Source organism: Chelonoidis abingdonii, chromosome 7 (assembly GCF_003597395.2).
Source record: "Chelonoidis abingdonii isolate Lonesome George chromosome 7, CheloAbing_2.0, whole genome shotgun sequence".
In the NCBI taxonomy this organism is placed as follows: Eukaryota; Metazoa; Chordata; order Testudines; family Testudinidae; genus Chelonoidis; species Chelonoidis abingdonii.
In genome coordinates this window covers 97,172,848-97,196,987 of record NC_133775.1, presented here as the reverse complement: position 1 = coordinate 97,196,987, position 24,140 = coordinate 97,172,848, and the positions used below count along the sequence as shown (strand labels likewise).

General features: G+C 41.3%; 1 protein-coding gene across 1 annotated transcript in view; it reads right to left on the bottom strand.

The window, feature by feature from the left end:
* FNIP1 (folliculin interacting protein 1) overlaps positions 1-24,140 on the bottom strand; it is a 90,525-nt gene that overhangs the window by 4,704 nt on the left and 61,681 nt on the right. Inside the window, 9 exon segments of the mRNA XM_032769154.2 lie at positions 384-581; positions 2,583-2,751; positions 3,164-4,601; positions 7,502-7,671; positions 11,471-11,617; positions 20,347-20,432; positions 21,230-21,431; positions 21,978-22,113; positions 23,139-23,210. Of these exon segments, the coding sequence (XP_032625045.1) occupies positions 384-581; positions 2,583-2,751; positions 3,164-4,601; positions 7,502-7,671; positions 11,471-11,617; positions 20,347-20,432; positions 21,230-21,431; positions 21,978-22,113; positions 23,139-23,210 (2,618 nt within the window).

Sequence of the window (24,140 nt, the reverse complement as noted above, 5' to 3'; positions counted from 1 at the left end):
TAATTATTTGAAAGCACCTGACAATAGCAGGGGAAGACACACAGCTAGAATGATGCAAATTTTTGTTTAGATTTCTGTTCTGAAAAGTATTTTTTACGTAAAGGATAGATCTTACTGCCCTACTCTAGCAGGACTCTCACCTATTTCAGTGGAAATGTTGGTTGCATATCAGATCAGGACAAAAGACAGCTATCTTCATTACAGAACAAAGTTTAACTGAATATCTCAAATGGGCACAACTGGAAGTTAGATAATGCACAATATGATCAACTGCAGCTACGCAGAAGTATGAGAAATATCAACTTACAGCATCTTCGTTAACACGCTAATTTAAATGATATTCTCAAAACATATTCAGCCCTTTAGATCTCACCCATACTTACAAAATTTGGAGATAAATTATGCTTGTAAAGCTGAAGAGTGGAATGAAGCAGGTTGGAGACAAGGCTAGAGACTAACACCTCTTTTCCTAGTTTATTATCAATCATTCGCCTCTGGCTACTGGCCACTTGTACTGTCCACTTATCCGTGTCTGCGATAATGCAAACAGCCTCTGCAATTGGTTCATCCAAAACAGGATGCTTTAAAAATAAAAAAGACAGAAAAACAATAGTTTAAGTCTGAGAGTAATAAAAGACAACTCAATTTTTCCAAAAATAATTTCTTCCTGAATAGTGACGGCATTTTTACATACACTGCAATCCCTTAAAAATGGATCTTTATAACAGAAAAGCTACCACAGTTTAGAAAATGTAGGATTGTATCCATTTAAAAGTAGTTTTCTTTTTATTATCCTTTATTGTATCAAATACCTTCTTCCAAGAATGAATATGTTTCAGGGCCTACAAATTTTCCCCTTGGGCATTCAATAAATATTGATGTGTCCTGTTTGAATGGAGCTGAAGTTAAATGAAGGTAGGTTAAAATCATATTTTAAAAAAAAATCACCATGTCTGCTGTTATTTATTTTTTGTATTTCACACAGTTTGGACACTTTAAATAGTCTGGTCAGTTTTACTCCTTTTACTAGTCGAGTTTTTCTTAATGTCAGCAACAGTTCTGGGAATAAGGTTTGTTAACTGTTGCTGCAGAACCAGCAGAGGGAGCAAACAACGACATCCACACACAACTCTTCTAGTGCCTTCAAACAGCGCCTTTACAAAATATTTCTCTGCAATGGATTTTTTTTTAAAAAGAAATATTTAGAACTCTGTTGGCCCTTTTCCCATTAGATTTTTGGCTTCACTGCTTGAGAAAACATCCCTTTACCCAGAGCACCACCATATGTGGTGCTAAGGTACAGTATGATTTTCTTTGAAAGCCAGTGTGTAAAATCTTGTCTAATATTTTATATATCCTGCCAGTGCTTGATGTTATCGATTCAGCTGAAGTTTGTTAGGGGAAAATTAAAAAAACCTGTCTTTATTTTGTGGGATGTAAGAATGAAGCATTGGTTTCATGCCAGTGTTCATTCTGAGATACTGAACTCGTTTCTCAAAGTTCAGCTGGGCTTTATTTATAAATGGGTGAAATCCATCCAGGTGAGCAGGGCAACTCAGTGGCTGATAAGCACCTGATAGGGCTATGTGCAGGGAAGGGGAAGAAAACTATGGAAATGGCCACACATACGGGTAGCCAAACCTGCTGCACATAAAATGGTGCTATTACTGGGGCTCTGTGACAGAAGGGATCTTGCCAGAGGCCCTGTTTACTGTTCACAGAAGAAGTGTTCTTTTATCTTTGCTAGGGACTGATCCTGCTCCCACTGAATTAAGCTATTGGCTTACAGGGAAGCAAGATCATGTCCTTCAATGGCAAATGTAGGAAATGATGCACTTCCACCCCATACACTCCTCCGTCCAACCCGACCAGTTTCCAGCCTCTCCCCTAGAACAGATCCTGAATTATGCGGATAGGACTCTGTTGGGGAAGAAACAGTTCCACAGAGTCCCCATTGTATAGGAAAGAGTAGGAAGAGAAAGGGAGATCAGAGTGCAGAGAGTCCTGCTTCCCATGTGGCTCGGGGTGGGGTGTTTGCCTCTCTTTTCCCCACACAGCCAGCACCGTTGGATCATTACTTTCTGTGAAAAAGAAATAACAGTACCGGGAGATCCCAGTATTTCTGAGGACTGAATGTTAATTTCACCACTGTAAGTTCTGCTCTGCACACATTCGGGACACCAGCAGTTTGTTGGGGAGACATGAATGGGGAAGCAGTTCAGACTCCATACCTCATAATCACTATCTATCAATGGGGTTGCTGCAGCACCTAAAAGAAGAGAGACTTCATGATTTCTCTAATATTCAACATGGATGTCTCTCTTCTCCTAGGGCATGATCCTTCTTCACTGGCTTCAACAGGACCTTAAAGTGCCAATCTGGAGCAGATAAATATAACCATGTTACTTGGGAGTACTAACTGATAAATGAGAGCATTGAGAACAAACTAGTGAAATGGGACTATGGAAACTAGAATGGAGCTGTGACAATAAATATTTCCAGTTCCAGCAGGTTTGCCAGTTCAGAAATATTTGCCTCTTTTTATGCTGAAAGATACATTTCATTGGATATAGTTTAATTACCTGCACCGCATGCGACAAATCCGACACCAAACAGTGTCTCAGTTTTTCATCATTTCCTACTCCTTGTAAAACAAAGTCAGGTACGTAAGATGAACAGTAGCCACCTAGCAAGGACCTTCCAAAATTGGCAATACTGGGCTGGATAGAGTTCACTTCAACTAATTTTGACCTGCAAGAAAGGTATATCATGGACATATACTATAACTAGCACTGATTTCTACTCATTTCAGCTTGAGCAAGTGTGACATTTTAGTTCCAATCATCTCTCCTCTAAATGTGATGAGCTGTTCAATTACATTTTAAAAAGCAACTTTCAGTTCAAAGACAGTTTAAAGTATTCAGCCCTGTGCATAAAATATGGTAGAGGAACAAGATATGAGCCAGGGTTGCAATGCATAATTAATACTGTTAATATCCAGATCACCACTCTCTTTAAATTCATTTTACAATCACCAAGCCCAAGAGAATCTGTCCAAGCATTGATGCAAAAATAGGCTACAGTACCTCAAGTCATGTGTTGGGGGGAATGAGGAGAAGAGATTATATTTGCCATGGTGTCTGTTATGGTTCAAAATACTTACCCAGGAAAAGGGATCTCATCTTCTTCTGTCCAATCTTCGTGCTCTCCTACGTAGTAGTTACTGTTTTGTCTAGTTAGATCATGACCTGTATCTTCACTTTCACTGTCACCAAGAGCACTATCTGAGCTCTCATTTCTTGGAATGTCCCAATCAGATCCTGGGGCAACATTTTTCTCTGAATTCTCTTTATCCCCATGGGGGACACAAATAGAGATTCTGTCTCTTTGGTCCTGCTCAGCAAAACAGTTTTTGCATGTCTCCTGGCGAACAGATTCCATAAATTTACAAAATTCACTGGGTAGTTTGCTGTTCGTTGTACCTAATTTTTTAGAAAGTTCTAAACTACTGCCATGATCTAGAACCTCTATAGCTGCTTGCACTGGAATATCATCAATAGTCCTGGTTTCAATCAAACCATCATCCGTAAAATACTCATCAAACAGACTCATGCTCTCTGCATTGTAGGGATTCGGATTCCAATTCTGATGCTCGCTGGCAACTCGAGGGAATGGTTCAGCTGTCCCACAGTCTCTATTTTGGTCCTCAACAGTTTGTTTTGCTTCACAGTTCTGAGCAGCACTCGCTCCTTCCTCTGTTGCTGCTTGGTTGTGATGCCTAGCAATTTGTTCCACAACTGCTTGACTTCTGAGGTCAATATCTGAATCAGGAGACATGGAATCTCCAATCAGGAAAGTCACCTTTGTCTGAGCCTCAGCGGTACTACAAGGAAATGCATCAGACAAGAGCTTATCCGGAGGCTTCTTTTCCACTGCTATACCTGTTGATCTTGTTACTCTGCTGGCCTGGTTACCAGACTCCAGTGACTCCTCAGTCTTCCACGTTCCTGCTGTTGGCTCTAATCCCAAATCTGCCATTGCACATTTGTCCACTGACGCTGACCCTGTGCATATTACTGTCTCCAGTTTGGTGTCCAGACAAGGTATCAATTTATCCTTGCACTGCTTAATGTCAGCAGCATTTTCTTGGCAGTCAGCAGCAGAAGTTGTCCTGCTCTCATCTGAAGAAGTCTCCTGCTCCACCTTAGAGGCATTTGGGGCATATTCTCTCTCTTGATGTGAAACACCTTCTGTATTTTGCCCAAGAAGAAGTGGACACTTACAATATTTACAGCTACAGTTAGGAGTTCTCATTTCTTCAGACTCACTAGATAGCAAATTGCTTCTGTTCCTGTGGATTGTTATGAGCACATATTCAGATTCCTCTACTTCTCCTTTCTCCAGCGTAGTAGTAATAACTGTTCCCGGCATTACTATGGCTTCATCCTCTCCATTTTCTAGAAGATGAGTCTCTTGTAGCTCAGAGCATCTTATGAAGTAAGTGAGGAAATAAAGCAATCTCTGGACTAGATCTTGTCTCTTACCAACCACCACTGTTTTTGCTAATCTCACAGGTGATCCAATAGCCCCATACAAGTCTCCTACAACAGAAAACAAAGCAAGCATAAATATTTTGCAGCTTTAAACGACTCACGCTGTTACTATACAGATACTAGTTTTCTAAGCCAGATCAACAATAGATGAGATTTGTGGGTAGAACTAGACCAGTGAACCTCCCTAGTGCAGACACAGCTTATACTGGCAAAAAAGTGCTTTTGCTGGTACAATTGTGTCCACACTACTGCTTTAGCTGGTATAGAAATGTTGCCCAACAAAAACCAAACCAAACCACACACTCCTAATCAATATTTTTACACTAGCAAAAAAGTTTTTAGTGTCAATGTTGCCTCAATCAGCTTGGGTGTCTCTGTATTTATGCTTGACAGGATTGACTTTAAATTGTTAGTCATTGATAGACATGGATTTCACATGGCAGAAATTGATGAAAAAATCACGAAGAGTTGGCGAGCGCAGCCTCCCCCACACCTAGCACCCACACGGATCTAGTGTCACTGGCCCTGCTGTCATGGCCCTGCACTTTCACATTCTGGAGCCCAGAGGCCACTCCTAAGCAGGAGCCGTTCAGCCATAGGGTGGCCTCTCCCTTGGCCAGGAGCTCCTCCTTGGGGCCCTGGTCAAGGATCTCTGCTCCCCTGGACTAGGACCGCCTTCCTCGCACCTTGTGCCAGGTGCCTTGTGCCCCTCTGCTACACAGGGAGTCCCCTGCAGCCCAGACATCAGTTCTGGGAACCCTCTGCCACCGCACTGTCAGCACTGCCCTAATCCGAACCCCAATATTACCCCCCTTAATTTCTCACAACTATGAAAATTAAAATGGTTAAAAACATACTTAAAACGAAAATTGATATTAGTTGCCAAAATTACAAAAAATTACAAAGAACGACAAATTCTGCCAGGCGTATCTCTGTTGAATACAGAGAATTGTAATAGTGCTGTTTGACTCATACAGAAGATGACGCACTGATCAGAGGAACATATGAGCTGCCCTATTGAGTTCAGAGGGAAGGACGTGTGTTTTCTTTTCAAGGGGTAATTATTTTTAGAGGGACCCTTCCATGGGCAACAGCCTTAACAGCAACCGTGAAACTATACACCAGAAAGGGGTTACTACGTCTGTCTCACCATTACAGTCCATAAGCAAGGTAACCTTTCACCTCTGTCACCAGTTCAAGTCTGGCCCAGATTTACAGCCACTGAAATTTAACCTCTGCTAACACTTCAGTGGTCTGTGGATGATGATCAGATGAGTCTCACACTCTCACTTCAGTTCCTACTGAGCAGGTGTTTACAACACAAAAGCCAACAGGCAAGCTCAGTAGAGAAGCCAAAAATTCAGTGATCACGGAAACTGAGCTAAACTTTTACTTCTACAAGAGACTCCTCCAGATCAAGGTCTGGGGTCACTGGCAGGGCAGTAGCGGGAAACTTGTGCTGCCACAGCCTGTGCTGGACCTGTTCTGTGGATACAGAGGACTTTGCTCTCCAGGGCTCTCTATCAAGCACCTTCAATGAGCACTAAATTCATTCAACCGTGTTTACAGTGCAGCTCTGCTCACGGTTGTCACCTGTTATGAAAGTGAGGATCAAGGAGAGTAAATGGCCAGGGATGGTTTATTTCCTCTTTATGGTCATTCTGGGGGCAAAAGGGGCCCCAGACTGATCCTCTCTTTTTCTCTTTCTTTTCACAGGTAGTAGCCCCACCCCCTGCTCAGGCAGTAGTCCCAAGGCAGTGGGTGGAGACAGACGCAGAAGCTGGATCAGCAGCACCTGCCGGAGGGGATGAGATTGCTCCTGATACTACTGTAAAGAGCCACATCCCTCGGAGGAAACCCCACTCCCACCTACCGGAGAGCGAGCTGAGGGAAAAATAAACCTGTGCCATGAATCAGTGCACAAGGTGACTGTGAGAAACACTGCACAGCTGCAGCTCTACCCCGCAGCCTTCTCATCCCTCCCACCCAGCTCTCTGCAATATTTTGAATGGGGGAGGAGTTCTGCTGGGCTATCAGAGCTGCTCTGGTTGTTTTGTTTGTGCAAGCGAGTGAGGGCTTGGCTGTTTTAGAGGTGCTAGGAGGCGGAGAAGACTCACAGGGAGCCAGAGGGCATTGCAAAGGCACAGCACCTCCTGAATAACGGCTCTGGCTTCCAGCGGATTCCTCTCGCAGGCCACCCCTTCCTTTACCATAGTGGGAGAAATTCTATGAGGGGAACCCAAGTCTTCCTTTCCCCTGACCAACCCACTTCCATGGGACCTTCTGCTGGAGGGGGGCAATATGACCGAATTGTAGGAGTCTTAAATCTTCCTCTGTTGCCAGCCATAAGATAGTGACATGAATAACCACACACAGGGTCTGCTCTATTGAAGGCTTTCCATTGGTTTTAATGGGCTTTGGAATGGGTCCTTAGCCAGAGCATTACCTATGGTATTTTGCATTAATCATTCACTGCACCTTACCATTCATGGTCCCTTTAATTGACAACACAACTGTTTCTTATTAAAATTAATCTTGTTATTAAGTTTTTAAGTAAGTAATTTTCCTGGTTCCTGCCAACACCCCCCCACCCCCCAACTTGATTTGTCAAGGACAGCATCCCAGCAGCTAGAAAATACAGTTTCGCTAAAGAGATCCACAGGGGGACCAAAATTGCCCATCACCATCAAGGCACTTTAAGACCTTCCCTGCATAACTTAAAAGGGACTTCGTATTTTTCTGCTGCAGCTTTATTAATGGCAGTGCTTACAGTAATTACATAATAAATGCAGTGTCTCTCTTAAGCTTGATGTATAGAGCTGCATCTTGGTCTGAGGGCACAGGTTTTTACTTGTAAATGATCAATGGGATTGGGCAGCAGAAGTCACTGTATTCATACACATTTATGTGGTGCTCTAATGGATAGTTTGGTGAGGTTTAAGACATACCTAGTTGTGCCCACAGTGGGTTGTATGGATGAGTCTTGGCCAACATGTCCACACTCTGGGAGGAGTGCTTTTCCAGGAAGATTTTTATAGGTGGCTGTCCATTTGGCATGACTGTCGGGACCCAGGCCAGGTGGTTAGTCAGAATTGCAGTCAGAAGGGCTGGTAAAAATCTGAAAATGAAACACTCAGTGTCACTTTTTCCCAATCAGGTATTCATAGCATTAAAGCAACAGCAATTCTACAATCTACAAAATGCAGGAATGCTAGCTTCCTAATAAGAACACAGAGACAGTAAAGACCACTCGGCCTGCTTGGATTTCTTTATGCATCAGGCTGGAAAAGAAAATGTACTGCTCCAAGGTGAGAGGCATTTCTTGGAAGGGATATACAATTAAAACTGTAAAACATTTCCATATTATGGGCATCTTAATTCCTCACTTTAGCAATATTATGAGACTTCTATTCATCAATGATTCCATGCATAGCAAGCTGTTTATTGTAGCCATAGATTGTGCTAAAAATCTCTTGTGAAACCAAAAAATCTGGTGAATATATTTCCTAATAGTACACAGAGTACCATATTGCCAACAGAACAAATTGTAAGTCCAGTTATTATTAGAAAACACTAAATATATTATAGAATTTGCACCTAAAAGTAAAGGGTGGGTTTTAATTACTTTGTCATTTCACTTTAGTAAATCTTTCACTGTCCAGTAGTTCTTAAGAATGAAAAAAATCTTCTCAAAACACAAGTTATTGGGCTTTATTACAGGAATAAATTGGATGAAATTCTACAGCGTGTGTTATACAGGAAGTCAGATGAGAATATCATCTAAAGAAATAATCCTTTTTGGTCTTAAAATCTGTGACTCTACGAAAAAGAACATCTCAGCAAAGACGGATCCTTTATAGTTACTATCAAACCCTGAAAACAGAGAGTCTCTGTGCTTTGTGCATAACAGTTATGCAATTTCAAACTGATACAGTCACTTGCTTTCAAAAAATGCTCCAAGTTCTGCGGCAACAACACATAGCTCTATGACTATCAGCGGGAAAGGTGCATCTCTAACAGGCAAACCAGTTTTCAATTGCCAAGTTAAAAAGTTGGGTGAAAAAGCTTTTTGAAAAACAGAACTACTAGATTTAATGTAATGATATAACATGGTTATTGATAGTGAACGGATACCAACTTCACATTCAAATATAAATTGAATAACGATCACTGGGAAGACTTCAGATAATCCTTTTGAAACATGAGATCAAACAATTCTTCATCTGAAATAGGACTTTTACTACAGCAGATTCGAATTTATTATTGTATGCTTTTACTCTATAAAGGCATGACAGAATAACCTACAAAGCAACTTACTTCAAAGGATAACCTAATTTTAAATTTGCATTTATGCATAAACACTACATTAAAGTATTTAAAAAGTCATCAAGGTGTCATCTTGTTGTGTCTAAGTATGGGAAGACAAAATTACGTGCTTCCCTCCTTCCAAGCATTTTCTTTGTTTTTGTCCATTTGTATTTCAACCAAATTGCGTTTTCCATAGGCCTTTGTTTTGCAGAGATATTAAAGGTAAACTGTGAGTCATTCAGGACAGAGAGAGACTTGTATCTTGCAAGTGTTTGAAGTGCTTTGTATGCTTATGGCACTCCAAATAAACAACACTGATGCATCTACAGCTAATCCAACCAGATGGGAAATTTGAAGTGTTAGTAGGTTATAGACTCTATCCCTATCCCATATTCCTGGTGGCTCAGTAAGGTTAAACTGAGTTCAGTGGAGCAGAACCCCTTGATCTATTAAAGCATTATGAAAAGGTAAACTAATTTTGTTTGAATTATTTTCTGTAGGCAGTATTCTGCATAGATTCCCACTGCTGAACTGAACTGAAAGTAATTTCTTATGTTGAGAACTGTACACTGAGTGGATATTTAACATTTAAAAAGTCCCATTTGTTGGGGAGAGAGAAAGTATATATGGGGAAAGACAAATATGACGGATCTGGGGAGGTTCTGACCTGCAAAACATCACAGTTTTCCTGCAGTCACCTGTTAGGCAGTCAACTGTTGGCAAATCTTAAAGTAGAAGCAGCACCTCATAGGGCTTCTGAGTTTTAGTGGCATTTTTGTTTGGACATTATTTTTCCACACATTCTTCCCCCCAGCAATGCTAACCAAAGGAGCTGCAGGAGGCCAGTGAGCTGAAGAAAGGGTTAAGAACTTAACTTCTTCTACAGATATTTGCAGAGAGGTGACCAAGGACCTGGCACTCCAAGATTCCTCTTCAGACCAACAGGTAGTGATGGTTGGCCTGACGACAATTTCAGATACCTCTGCCAAAAAAAAAAAAAAAAACCACTCCAAAACACCCCTAAATCCCTCTGGCCTGAGTAGAACAAAGTCTATTTAAATACAGTTCTGAAGATGTTAAAAACCTAAAGGCTTTAGTCCTCTCCCTCTTGATTGCTGGCTGGAGAGACTAAGGTGGAATAAATGAATGGAAATTTGGAACTAAACTAGAAACCTACAGGTGTTGGGTTTGATTCTCCTTTCACACCAACATGTATTAGAAGCATTTCTATTGAAAATAATGGAGTTAAGTCAGTGTAAACCTAGTAAGACAGAGTGAAGAATCAGGCCCGCAGACTTCGATGCTGCTAATACCCTCACTGGAGCATTTAAAAGGACAACACCATCCTGCCCCGTTTAAAACAAAAATCAAACAAAACCACACTAGAAAATATTTCTTCGTGTGTACAGTTCAGAATGACTGTGGGCTGAAGAGTTTGATTTTGGCCAAATGCTTCCATCCCTGTTGGAACTTATTTTGGGAAAAACATTTTAAATTCCCTCTACAAATCATCAGGGTTTTCACGTTCCACTGACGTCTGCTGGCACTCATACTGCTGCAAGAGATCCCTTACTTACAGGAGGTGGACCATAATGCACGGTAATTGTGACTATCCTGTCAGGGGGATAAGGATTGCAAAATTACCACTCAGAGGCAAAAGAAAAAGGCTCTGAGGAACAGCAGAGTCACATCTTCCTTTGAGGGCGCCCAAGCAACACTGACCAGCTGCTGGATCTTCTCCTGTCCACTTCTTTGAGTTAAGAGCTGCTTTGCAGTTCTATTCTCACTCAGATTTCACATATTTGTGCTTGGTTTAGGATTTCAGTGAAGCCAAACACTTTTTAATCTCCCATATTTATGCCTTGGAGAAAAAGGATGAAGAGAAGACAAAAGAGTGAATCTGTAAGATTCCACAGTTGAGTTAACCAAGTACTTTTTTATTCTGAATTCTTAGCAGCTGCTTCATGCTTTACTCCTTCGGGTCCCGTGATGGGTTCTAATGTAGCACAAGTCCTCAGCCCTGGCTTTTTGTGGAAGCCAGGCTAACAACAATTTGTGATCAGATTCTGCCACCTATGTGGCTCTTACTGAATTTCTGGTTCTCCTATTCACTGGTTTTGAAAGGTAGATTAATGCATTCATGGGGATGTTTTCCCTCCTCCCCTCATACACACATGGGCCCTGATCCCTATAGCTATCTTCTGAAGGCTTATTCTTGAGTTGGGATTTGATGAGATTCTGAGAAAGGAGTCTTTAAGAAGAGACTTTATGTTTCTTCCTCTTGTCTTGCAGACTAGAATGTTTGTGGACTTTCAGGTACATTGACAACATAAAAGCAAAACCCTGCAACTGCAAGTCTCAGAGCCCAGGTCAACTGACTCGGGCTCGAGGGACTCCTGATACTGGGCTAAAAATAGCAGTGTAGACATTCAGGCTCGGGTTGGAGCCCTAGCATCTACACTGCTATTTTTAGCCCCATAGCACAAACCTTACAAGTCATCTTTTGCAGCTTAGACATACCTTTAGTTCCCACTAGCTATTTCATCAGCCTTTGTTTATGTTAAACACTGACAGCATGAAAAACAAAACAACTAAACTAAATAACTTACTGATTTTTGGAGGCATTTTCCATTAAGAAAGTAAACTCCTTCATGAAGCGATGGCACAGCTGGTTCTTTTCTGGGATCCCCGACATCATGGTAAGCCAGACAGGTTCGCCAATACGTGGCATGGTATAGAGATTGCAAATAGTTGTTCTAAAAGAAATTTAAGAAGGAGAGGTCATATAGCTAAAGAATTTATGACAACATTTAGTTCCAGTGGCTATTTTTGTCAAACATAAAATCTGCGTTATCAACTATTAGCTAAACTCCACAGAAACAAAGAACGTTTCACTAAATACACCAAGTTCACCTTTCCACCTCTGCAAGTTAAAACGCTAGAAACTCCTTCTCAAACTGAACTGATCTCAAACACAGTAATGCTCATTGTCAAGATTCAACAGGTTCCCTATTCAGAATGCAAAGGAAATGAAGGACTCCAGACAAATAGCTGGCACAGCATTCCTTTTTTGGTTTGTTTTAATAAATGTCCTGCTTTTTATATATGACATTCAAGCCACATAAATCCTTCCCAAGTCTGCTTTATTTGGTGAATATGACAGTTTTTGTGTGTGCATAATTTATGAAGTATTTTGATTTACTGCTTTGTTTAGAATCAATAAATATCTCCACCAAATTCATGAGTATATGGATTTGCAGAGAGACACACCAGTTAATTTCTTTATATGTAAATTTACTGCAGGTAATTACTGGACTGAAGGTTTACTTACTGCACCTGTCCATGCCTTTCTAGTCTTACAGAGGACAGTAAATATATGATTAGAACTTTGGCTGTTTGCTAAAGCATCAGATTAAAATCTCTCAGATTACTGCCCAGCTTTCATCCCCCATCCTAACTAAGGAGTTTTGTTTTATGTACAGCACCATTAAACCAGCAACATTCCAATGCTGTCAGCAACTTCGAAGTCGTCAAAGGAAATGCCTGACCACTTCAACTGGATTTTCCCCAACTAAACAACTACCTTTTTTTTTTTTTTTAAGAAGAAGAGAGTAACAAGTATCTTTCATCTAACAAGATGTGCATGTCTCAGTTCCTGGTAAATCATGCCTACTCAAATCTCTTGTGTTCTCCAAAAGCTCAGTGTATTGGCCCCAAACTTATTCTCTGCCCAGAACGGACACTTCTAGACCAGCAAACCGACGGTTATGCATGCCAGGAAGATGAATGCACTCAAGAAGCAGCTGCCAAAAAAGCTTAACAAATGAAGATTTAGTTGAAGTTCTCTCGGAAGTGGAGAAGCTCTCGAGGAGAGCAGCTGCGATACAAGCCCATGGAAAATATTCTAGTATGACAGCAGAAATTGCTCCCAGGCAATTGGGCTCCGCAAAAAAGAAAGAAAAACAACTACAAAAAAAAACAAAACCCACAATGCCAGGAACCTTAGAGCAGATGGAAAATCTCTGCCCAGACTGAACACAAAGGGCCTGTCAAAACTTCCAACATATTGTACAGTGTTCAGCAAAGCAGTCTGAGAAAAAGGGGAGGGGAGAGGGCTATTTCTCTCTTTTTAAAAGTGATCTGCTCTACTGATTTTCATTTTTAAAAACAAATTCCAGCCAGTGTTAGTAATGTTCAGAACTGTCCCTCTCTTCCTTGTCAAAATCTCTACAGTAAGAGCTCGAGTCTCAGTTACTCCGTTCCTGCACTTGGGAACCGTGGGATGGGAGGCAGAGGGGAGAAAGAGATGTGGCTTTAAAGCCACCTTTGTGCTCACCGTATTCTCGGGCAGCCTATGTGGCCCTCAAAGTTAAGTTAGTGCCCTGAGGCTGCTCTAACTTACACTCTGCTCCTCATGGCTCTGTGTGGACTCTGGGAAGCAAAGAACAGTTGCTGGACAGTGTGCTGTGGCCCTGGCTGTGTGCATGGCCTGGGGTGGTAGGGAGTGGAGTGTGTTTGTGCTGAGGCATCAGAGCTTGAAGGTCTCAGACACAGTGCTGCTGCTTCAGTTCACTGGGGAGTTGATGCCTCCAGGGTAAATCACCACAATTATGAGTTATGGCTAGAAACAGAATTATCAAAAGAAAGCCTCCCACCAGCCCTGACTCACAGCCCCTTCTCTTCAGTGGTCTTTACATCTGGCTAGTCGAGTGGGAGAGATCCTGAGTATCAGAATGCATATGTGTGACAAAGTGGGACTGTTCTTAATGTTTCCTCTGAATACTGTGTGGGTGCCTCAGTTTCTGGCCGACACTGTCTCCTGGCAACTAATGGCCTGGGTCCTTCCCCCCTGCAAGGGGATGCTAAAAGTGTGAGAGAACAAAGAGGTCAGGTGACCTCCTGGCCCGGGAAAGGAACTCAGCAGAGAAGGAGAGGCTGGAGGGGGTTTCAGTTTGGAGCTGGCTGGGGATGGGAAGGGAGCGCAGATGGGGTTGTCTGCCTCGCTGGGCCTCAGAATGGACACTGCTGAGGGGTCCCGTTCTCTGTACCTACCAGCTCTGTTTTAGACCATGTTCCTGTCATCTAATAAACCTCTGTTTTACTGGCTGGCTAAGAGTCATGTCTGACTGTGAAGTAGGGGGTGCGTGCAGGACCCTCTGGCTTCCCCTGGGCGGACTCACTCTGGGAAGCGCACGGAGGGTCATATGCTGAATGCTCCAAGGTCAGACCCACGAGGTGAAGCCGTGTGAGCTTCTTGCCCTGAAGACAATTTGCTCCAAGAGAGAGGAGGCTCCTCAAAGTCCTGACTGGCTTTGTGGGCAGCAGTTCCAGAGCATCGCCCAGGGACTGTGTGACAATATGACAGAGCTTAAAACTGGTGTCAGACTCTACATTGTGAGACACAGCTGACCTTAAAAAGCTAGAGGTAAATCGAAGAGCTCAACATGTAATAACCCCTGTGTGCTTCCATTAGTACAGACTAACACCAAATCAAGCCCTATGCAGCTGTTTTCAAAGGAAAAATAAACTATTTCTACACTAAAACCAAGATATTAAAATATTTGTTTTTGTTGAAAGGAGAGCTTGAGTCTTGTGACTTGTTATTTACTATTCTGGTAACCGAGGCTGCATCTGCAACTGATAGTGTTTCCTCAGAGACAGATCAGATTCCACTGGCCACCTGCCAGCAGGCATGTGACTGCAGTAAAGGGAACCTTCAATACCAGACATGTAAGTAATGGCACAGAAACCACGGGCAAGGATTAACTGCTTTACAGCTCTGCAGACGGGGGGGAAATCCCTCCTTTAACTTCTCAGAAATATTTTTCCAAACAAAACTAACAAATATTCCTGCGTTCATCGATCATCAGGCGTGATCTGCAGCAAACACCGCATTTAACAGACCAGCCCCCTCCCCTTCGCTATTCAGACCCGAACTTCCCCAATTCCGTACGCAAAGCAGCACCTTAAAGTAACAAGTCAGGGAAAGTTCACTTCGTAAGAAACTCTTTTCTTGTGAAGGTTCCAGTACGTTAAAAATGCTTTACACATAGAAACGTGTAGGGGAGTCTGAACTTTAGCCTAGAACTCGCAGACACTCATGGTGTGGTGGGCAAGCAGGCATGTCCCTAGCAGCACAGGAAATGCTAAAGAAAATATCATCTCTCATAATAGATTTCTCAGCTTTGAAAACATACACAAACACAAAGCCTTCAGAGAGTTGTGCTGCGTGTGCCTGTGGGTACAGAGAACACCTAGCACACCCGGGCTGCTACCAGAAGACAAATAACCATAATGCTTATTAAGAATCCAGCAGCAGTGTTGACTACTGGTTACAGCACAAGACTATGAATCTTTTCCCTACCCTACAGTCACTGATAGACCCTGGGCAAATTCTTTCACTCTTGTAGCAATATAGGAGCCCCACTGGGAGAGGCACTGCACAAAGTCAGATAAAAAAGATGGTCCATGCCCCCAAAGGACTTCTCTCTATGCCTCAGATCCTCAGTCTGTGATATGGGCAGTAATAATACCTCAGAGAGGTTTACTTCATTGCTGTATGTAAAGCTCTGAGGTTCCTGAAGGCAAAAGTGTTATTAAAATACTATTTTATGGTGAGAAAATCTTAAAAGATGCTCAAAGTATTTTTCTTTTATGTTAAAATAATTTTGCTGGCTTGCAAAATTCACGAACACTTACATTTTCCCTCCCCTACTCAGTTTTATTTTCCTCTATAAAATGGGCATTTTCTTTAGACATGAAAATATTACACTCAGAATGCAGGATTTTGGATTAGAAGCATGTGTGTTCTTTTTTGTCACCATACCTTCTGCTGCTCTGGAAGAGCCCATGCAATATGCAAGACTCATTCACCTTGCTGAGTTATGCATAATGTAAGGCGCCACACTGCACCATCAATTTTTAAGCAGAACTCTCCATTGAAGTCAGTAATGTAATTTGCTTAAATATCACTGGTATGAAATAGGCCTAAGCCTGATGCAAGCATGTTAGAAGAGGTGTTTCCCTTGTTATGTTTTTAATGTTTCCTCATCTATCTGCATATTTACCACACCCAAAGATGCCACATGGATATTATTCAAATGCATAATCAGCACTATTAATGCACTCTGTTGGCTTGGCCCTTAGGGTTTTGAGAGCATCTGAACGTGTATGCAAGCACAGTAGCTTATTTTACAAAGCACGTTTCTGCGTATCTGAGATCTGAAGACAGCCTTCAGCCTCTGAGTCCAGTGTTACCAGCTAAATCCATTAGTAGATTAAACAAATTTAAAAATATTTTAAAAGTGAACAACAATGCAAGGTAGATCTAGAGTTTGATGCTGAACTTGCAACACATTTATTAATATCAACAATTTGAAAAACAGCAAAAAAATTTCAGTCTGGGCCATTCATGGAAACAGCTTCCCCTCTGAGTATGAGATAAGAGGAGCAAACCAGGGCACAATTTCTGCTTTACTTAGGATTATAAGGTATCTGGGGCAGGAAGTGTCTTTTTGTTCTGTGTTCATACAGCACCAAGTACGATAGGTAGAAGCCCTAGTTGTAGACAGGACTCCAGGTGCTATGATAGAACAAATCATAAGTAAGAACAAGTGCAGGCAGGTAAATGTAGAAAATCTAGAGGGCCAGATCCTCTCCTGTGTTAGAGCACTTGACACTGCCATACCAGCACAAAGCTGACCTAAAGCCATCTTTTCCAGCCACAAGAGGATCTTCCCTGCATAGGTGAGTCTTTGGATGGTAGCCGCTCTTGCACTCCTACCATCCCCAGCAGCCAGTGCAGAAGTCTGTGGACGGGGAAAGTTATACATCCTAGTGATTCATGGGCTGCTTTCAGAGCCACACAGGGCCAAAGGCAGTTGGTGCCCATTAGATTTAAAGTCTAGCTCGGTCTGCATCTTTAACATACAACATATAAAAAGCTGATCATTACTTTAAAAAAAAAAACAAAAAAAAAAAAACCAGAACCAGACTAACCTCATGGTAAATCTCTGTATCTCGGAAAGTCACAAGGCAGGGCCTCTGTTCAAAACATCTCTTGGGAATCCCCATTTGTGTGGCCAAGGCTTACCAAGGATGTTGCAGGTGATTGACTAGATGTCCCGCGGGAAAGGAGCAAACACAGGCTGCGAGATGCAACATTATGCTACTTATTGCAGAATTAAGCTCATGCAGAAAGGCTGGAGGGCAGGGGGAAGTGGGGAAGGAGAATTCAGAAAAAACAAGGCAGGTCCCAGAATCTAACAATGGATGCTGCCTGCGCACATGGTGAGAAGAATAATCCCCTCAGGATTCCCCTTCCTATCTGCTGCCCAAAACAGATTTTTGCGGTTGGCAAGGAGAAGGCCACGGGTGGACCATCCTCATGATCACTTTACCTCAGAGAAGTACATCAATTAGTCTTTCAACTCCTTGGTGGTAAAGCAGGGAGCCCCACTCTCAGCAGATATAAATTAACCTTCTGCCATTGACTTCAGTGAATTTATGCTCGTTTATACCAGCTGAAGATTGAGTCAAGAATGTTGTATTCTCATTGGTAGCAAGGGGATATACTAGCAATGCCACCACTATGGGGATAATGATGGGGTTAACATTTCACACACACCCCCAACAAACACGCACAAAAGAATTTGCTGAATAATACAGAAATCAAAGTACCTATCCAGAAGATATTCCATTTAACCCCAAATGGATTTTTGAACTCAATAATCCAGATGTTGACACTAAGATGCATCTCTTTTATTACAAACACTTGATTGATAAAAAACAAAACAAAACAAAAGCAAGTGTTTTTCTGTTCCATAACAGCACTTTTTATAGTCCGCAGGTTACAATACAGCACTACTATCCTGTACAGCGCAGAGAAATAAGGTTCTAGAAGGCTGCCAAAAGCTGCAAGGCATTTGCAGCATACATACCTATTAACTGACTTAGTTAAAATATAAGGCTGCAGCCCCAGGAAATCCATACTGGATTTAATTCACTCAGTTACGCTGCAATGGAACAATATTTACAGCATCATGGAAAGGCTGCACAAAACTTGTAGTGCACAAATGCATTCATTGAGGGTTCTGCAATCAAAGTGTCATGTGAATAATTACGTTTGACAATACTTTAAAGCCTCAGAAAACAAGCCTGTCAATCTTGCCCTATAAAGTGGGGTGTTTTATTTTACTTTTCCATACGCATTTTCACCCTATATGCATGTAGACGAGAACCTTCAACTTCTCTGTTCAAACTGTGCACGTCATCTGCACTTCGGCTGGAGCACAACCAAACAGAACTTATTAGAGGGGAAGAACCCACCAGTGAGTTTCTTCTGTGCTGGGCCTTGTAGAAGCACAGCACAGAACTTGCATCCTAAGGGAGGGAGCCTAAAGGCGCTTCAAGCCACCTTTGAGCCTGCCAAGTCTTCTGATGCCAGGCTGCTCCTAGAAATAGCCACCAGGATAGCATATGCAGCCCAGGTGGTGCTGAAAAGGCTCACAGTGCTGTGCATTTCAAGCCTGTCCCTTCATCCTGGACAGACAGCCGACAGCATAGAGCAGCTGCATGAAGAACTGAGACTTTGGCTCATTATGAGATGAGAGATGTTTGGAAAATATAACAACTGTGCTACATTTGCCCTCAAATATCTCATAATCCATGGCTATTCAGTAACACTCCAGCAGTAATTCTGCTGACTGAAACTAAACTGAAAAGTCATTTTTTTCAGATGAATGGTCCTGCAGGATCTTTCACTGTTAAGAAAAACACCCTGTGAGTGGAAAGCAAAAGGTTAACTACTTTTTTTACAACGTAATGTTGCCTTCTACAAGGCTTGTTAAATGTAGTTCTAGTCTCTCTTTTTAGGGGCATCCTGCCACTCCTACCTAAGTGATGACAAATCACTAGAAACAGATAGATTTCATTTTTCTTCCCTACTCCATCCCCCACGCTATTTGAATGACTGACGGAAAATGCCAGCAATGTACTCATATGTTATTTTTCAACAGAACTGAATAGATGCTAGATTTTGATATTGCCCCTCTCCAATGTGCAGGTGTCAGAAGAAAGGCTTAGACATTTTTTGAAAGCTGCTCCTTGTACAACTGATGAATAAAATTGTTTTTAATTGTTCACTTTATTAATGTAACTTCTGTTCACCATTCACTACACTTGCCTACATTTTAACTTCTGTTCACTGTTTTCCATATTGTAATTCAAACCCCATTTTAAAAAGCTCACTCCATTTTGTAAAAGCTTCCTTCAACCTTCATTTTTGCAAACCCTGCTGTAATCCTATTAGTTTAGGTTAAATATGTGACTAGGTATGTATGGATGATGGAATCAACCTCCAGCTTGTCCTGATAAAATAAAGTTCAAACACCAACGGCTGAAGATGCAGACAAGAGCCCTAACAAAGTAAGAAGAGTCCACCCTAAAAAGAAAAGGTACAATAGAAGGATGATCAAAGCCAGGTCCGAGGCTGAAAGTCATGCCTGCAATTGACGGGTGATCAATCACCAAACCCAGAGGCAGCGTGACACAGCAAGACATATAGACTCTGGATTCAAACTAAAGCCTACAAAAAGGATGGGTGAGATGGAAGACTTTGGAGGGTAACATTCTGCTGCCAACATGGAAGGGCATCGGTGCATGCCCAACAGAGACCCAGCTTGTCCTTGTGCCCGGCTTTCCTGGCCAGTTACCGCCACAAGCTACAAACCCAAGCTGAAAAATCAAGCCACAAACTCAGGCTATGTCCAGGACTGTAACTATGCAGCAGCTGCAGAACATCTGATGGGTGGGAGGGGGTGTGTATGTGTAGGTATTAGGTATAGTGTGTGTGTGTGTAGGTATTAGGTATAATGTTCGTGTATAAGGATTAAGATGTTATTGGTCATAAATCATAATAAATGTGGCATCTTTGTCCTGCCCCCTGAAAAGATCCTGTGTAGTTTTGTCTGTACAACATCCTCCCCTCCAACTACCTATCAGTAATTCCCGTAGAGTAATAACTATGGTTCCTCTCAGAGATTGGGCGAGCGGGGGGCGGGAAGGTTATGTTCTATTCAGAGATTAGGAAAAGATGAAGTAGAACAGTGTTTCTCAACCAGTGGGTCGTGACCATGAAAGGCAATCAGAGGGGATGTGAGACACTGAAAACTTTATTACAATGTAAAGCAGAGAAAATCTTGCTCATCTGCTCCCCACACAGCCCTGCCCTTTCATGGTGAAGTAGTCTCCAATATCCTCTCAAAACACACACCCTGGTAAATTATACAGGCTTTGCAATGGTAGCATTAATACAGTTTTCACCCTGACTTTTACAGTAAAGGTAAGTGGGTCAGCAATCATTTTTTACTTTGCATAGGAGGTTGCCAATCTGAAAGGGTTGAGAAACACTGCACTGCAAAGGTTCTGGAAGAACTCAAGCACATTAAAAGAAACAGCATTAAAAGATTTAAGACAAAATACTCACCTGAATTCATTTAGGGCGTCTACAATTCTGTTATATGCCAAGCTCCGCTGACTGGCATCAGTTGATCTACGGCTCATTTTCATAGCCTTGAAAACAATCATTAAACAGATAACGAACAACAGACATGGCAACAGAAGTAAAGAAAATGGAAAACAAAGTCATGTGTTTGGTTTTATCTTTTATGCAACCAGTCAGGCAAATAACATTTTTTTTAAACATGATGAAAGTTGGCAATGTGCCATCATTTATGTGTAAGGAGAGTTATATGTATTTGCAGTCTCTTTCTCTTCCGCACTTTCAGTCATTAAAGCTAGAAAAGGATTCAGAGTTTTCATACATTCACTACTAAAGCATTCCCTAGAAGTGGGGTTTGAGATGACTTTATATGTAAAACTATTCATTCGTTCTTAGAAAATCTGGCAAGACTAGGAATCAGCAAAACCAAAAATATTAGAGTTATTTAGAGCTCATACAAGCCCACTGAAGGATCATGAACCTGCAACGCAATCCACTTGAGTGTAGCTGACGGAAAGAGGCAAAGGAGGTCCTAAGCCACCTTTCAACCTCAGCTGATATCAGAGCTGTCTGGGAGCTGAAACTTCAGTGCAAGTTAGAGCAGCCTAAGGACTGTTCTAGCTTCCAGTGACCCTTGCAGCATAATGCAGCATGCTTTGTCCCCATCCCCAACATAGTCCCTATGCTGTCAGTAGGAAGCAGGGTCAAAGATCTGACCCACTGAGCATAAATTATCTCTGGTATAACTCCATTAGCTGCGAGGAATTTGGCCCATTGTATTACAGATACACTAGTAAGATGCAAGAAAAAAAAAAGAAAAGAAAAAACTAATAGAGAAAGTGCAAGAATCCCAAGAGACTGCGTTTACCTGTTCTATTGCACTCTTCAGTTTGTTCATGTGACTCTCAAAAAGAGGGAAATGTGAGAAAAAGAACTCATGAAATTTATTATTTTCATCTTCATCCTTTGAGAGTGAAAATATCACACCAATTGCGATCTTCTTTTTCCTAACAATTCCCGGGCTGGGACCAGAGCTGTCATCTGACAAATTAAAACTTTCCTCTACGGACCTTGAAGAGGAGAAAGAAAAAGCTTGAGGAATTCATTGCTTTAAATGGCAGTTTGAGTTCTATGTAATTAAATATCAGAACATTTAACTTAATTTAACTCCTTTTGTTTGCATTTGTTGTTAAATCATCTTCCTTGGTAACATCGGTGTTGTCACTCTATAAAAGTATGACACATTATTGAAAGATGGGTCTTAAATCTCAAAGTCCAGATCTGAAAGTTTGTGAATTGAAATACCAGATCCGAACTCCACACTTATCTTTGCCAACAGTTTGCTTTTTTATTAGGATCTCAGGGCTCCTTCTCTTCAGAACTTCAACTCATATTTTTACCTGCAATTAGTTGGCAGTTTCTATTATGTGAAAGAACAGTAAATACTATGAAGAAATAAACCATAAAAAGCACCAGGGATCCAATTCTAATTTCACTTAAACCAATATAAATACGCCACAGCGTACTGTGTTATGCTGGCGTATGCCAGAGCAGAATCAGACTACAGGAATCTGCAAGAGTCTGAGCTAAAACCAGCTGTATCATCTCCAGCTCACCATCTAGGGAAGACTCCATTCTCCAAGCTTGTGGTCTGACTGCGACGCCAGCGTCTTTGGTAACTGCTGGCACAGCTTCTGGTAAGTGAAGAGCCCGGGGAGGGAAATGGAGTGATGAGTAGGCTGCTAAGAGATGCTGTAAGAATTAGAAAAAACAAGTGAAACATTTTCTACATAGCTAAGGCACACAAAAGAAAAGAATATTGGGGAAATTATGGTAGCAGTTAGAGCAGGGGTCGGCAAACCTTTCAGAAGTGGTGTGCCGAGTCTTCATTTATTCACTCTAATTCAAGATTTCATGTGCCAGTAATACATTTTAATATTTTTAGAAGGTCTCTTTCTATAAGTCTATAATATATAACTGAACTATTGTGAGTGCCACTGAAAATCAGCTCACGTGCTGTCTTTGCTGCGTGTGCCATAGGTTGCCTACCCTTGAATTAGAGGGACCCCACTAAATGCATCTGACATAACTCATCAAACATCTGACTCGTCCTTCCTAGCTAGACACATTTCTTATTTTTAAAATGTCCAGTTTAGAGTAAAACCAGCAAAGTGTTCCAGCACATCAGAGCTGGAACAGACTTTAAATCCTCCAGTGTAGAGGTAATAAACAGCACAGGCACTGTATATATATGTAGATACCTTGCACTGTGTCTCCAAACCCACAAGGGTGAGAGAGAAAATTCTTTTTCAAAAGATAAGAAACTTGGGAGGATGCAAGTCCCCAGTCGTAACAGGCCCAGCATCCTGAGTTTATTGGGGGAAAATTACCCATTCTAAAAGCTGGAGATTATTATTGCCCTCAGTAATAATGGGGAACAATATTTTTTAACAAGTTATGAGTTTGATTTGAGTCTTTAAATTGCCCAGCTCATTGGGAGTGGGTTGTAATCAATTGTACTACTGCACTCAGAGTATTTTTAAGTATATCAACAGTGCCTAAAGTATATAGATAGGTGCCCTGTTCTAACATTTGCATAAATATAAATAAATGAATACATACATTTCAAAACAGATCATTATAGTAGGGAAAATCAGATTTCTGGGATTCTGGTTTTAGGACGTCACCAAGCAACACAGAAAGTGGCTTAGGTAACAGGATAGAGGGATATCTAATAGCAATCACTCATTAGTGCTCTCTAGTGTGCTGGGTTTTACCAGATCTTGCTATGCCGCTGTCTCTATCCTCATTCTGCTCCCTCCCAGGCATGTCCATAGGGTTGCTGTGAACTGTAAAATAAAGCATACTAATTATCAAGAGAATATACATTTTCTGTCCCTCTTTTCAGTGTTCCATTTAATTAACAAAACCAGATCATGCTCATCTCATTCCATTAATTTAGATATTTTCCAACACACTGTGCAAGACCATCACCAAGAGATGCTGTTAAGCTGAACAAGCCAAAACATTTATTTGAAAAACTTTTACATATTTTTCTGAAGTCTCCTTCTTTATTTTAAACACAAAAAGAACCAGACCCACATTCATTCTCTCTGACAAAAAGATTTTGGAGTAAAATTCTAATGTACCAAAAGAGTATTAGCCAAGCAGCTAATGCCCTTTGTAAAAGACAAAAAGAGTAACAGATTTTAGATGTGTATAAACTAGCAAGGTTGAATAAAAGCTTTATATACAAGTCTGGACCACATAATTAATAATTCTTCCAAAATATTTTACAAAAGTAGTCAGGAAGGAAAAGGATTACTATTAAAACTTTATATAGTGAATTGCTTGTTCAACTAAGCCTTGAGCAGCATCTATATTCACAGCCAGTCCTTATGTGAACAGAAGATCAAAAAAAAGTGTCTCAATCATAACCTTAAATGCGATATATTTTACAGATCTGTGAAACAAAAGCTATACATCCATGGAAGTAAGACCCAGCCACTGAAAATAAGAATTGTTCATTTTATATGAACCAAAAGTGACACATATTCTTATAAATTTGGTTAAAACAAGTCCACATCTAAATTAGTTTGGAAAGCAACTAGTGTCAGATATTGCCTCCAAAAATAGATATGTACCATGCAAATGGGTACGTGTCTATAAAACAAAACTCATTAAGAGACCAGAACTTTTAAAGCATCAGTACTGCTCTCTAGGATATGTGCTTAAAATTCCTACAAATGATAAAAAGCTGGCATCTTTGCTCACTTTAC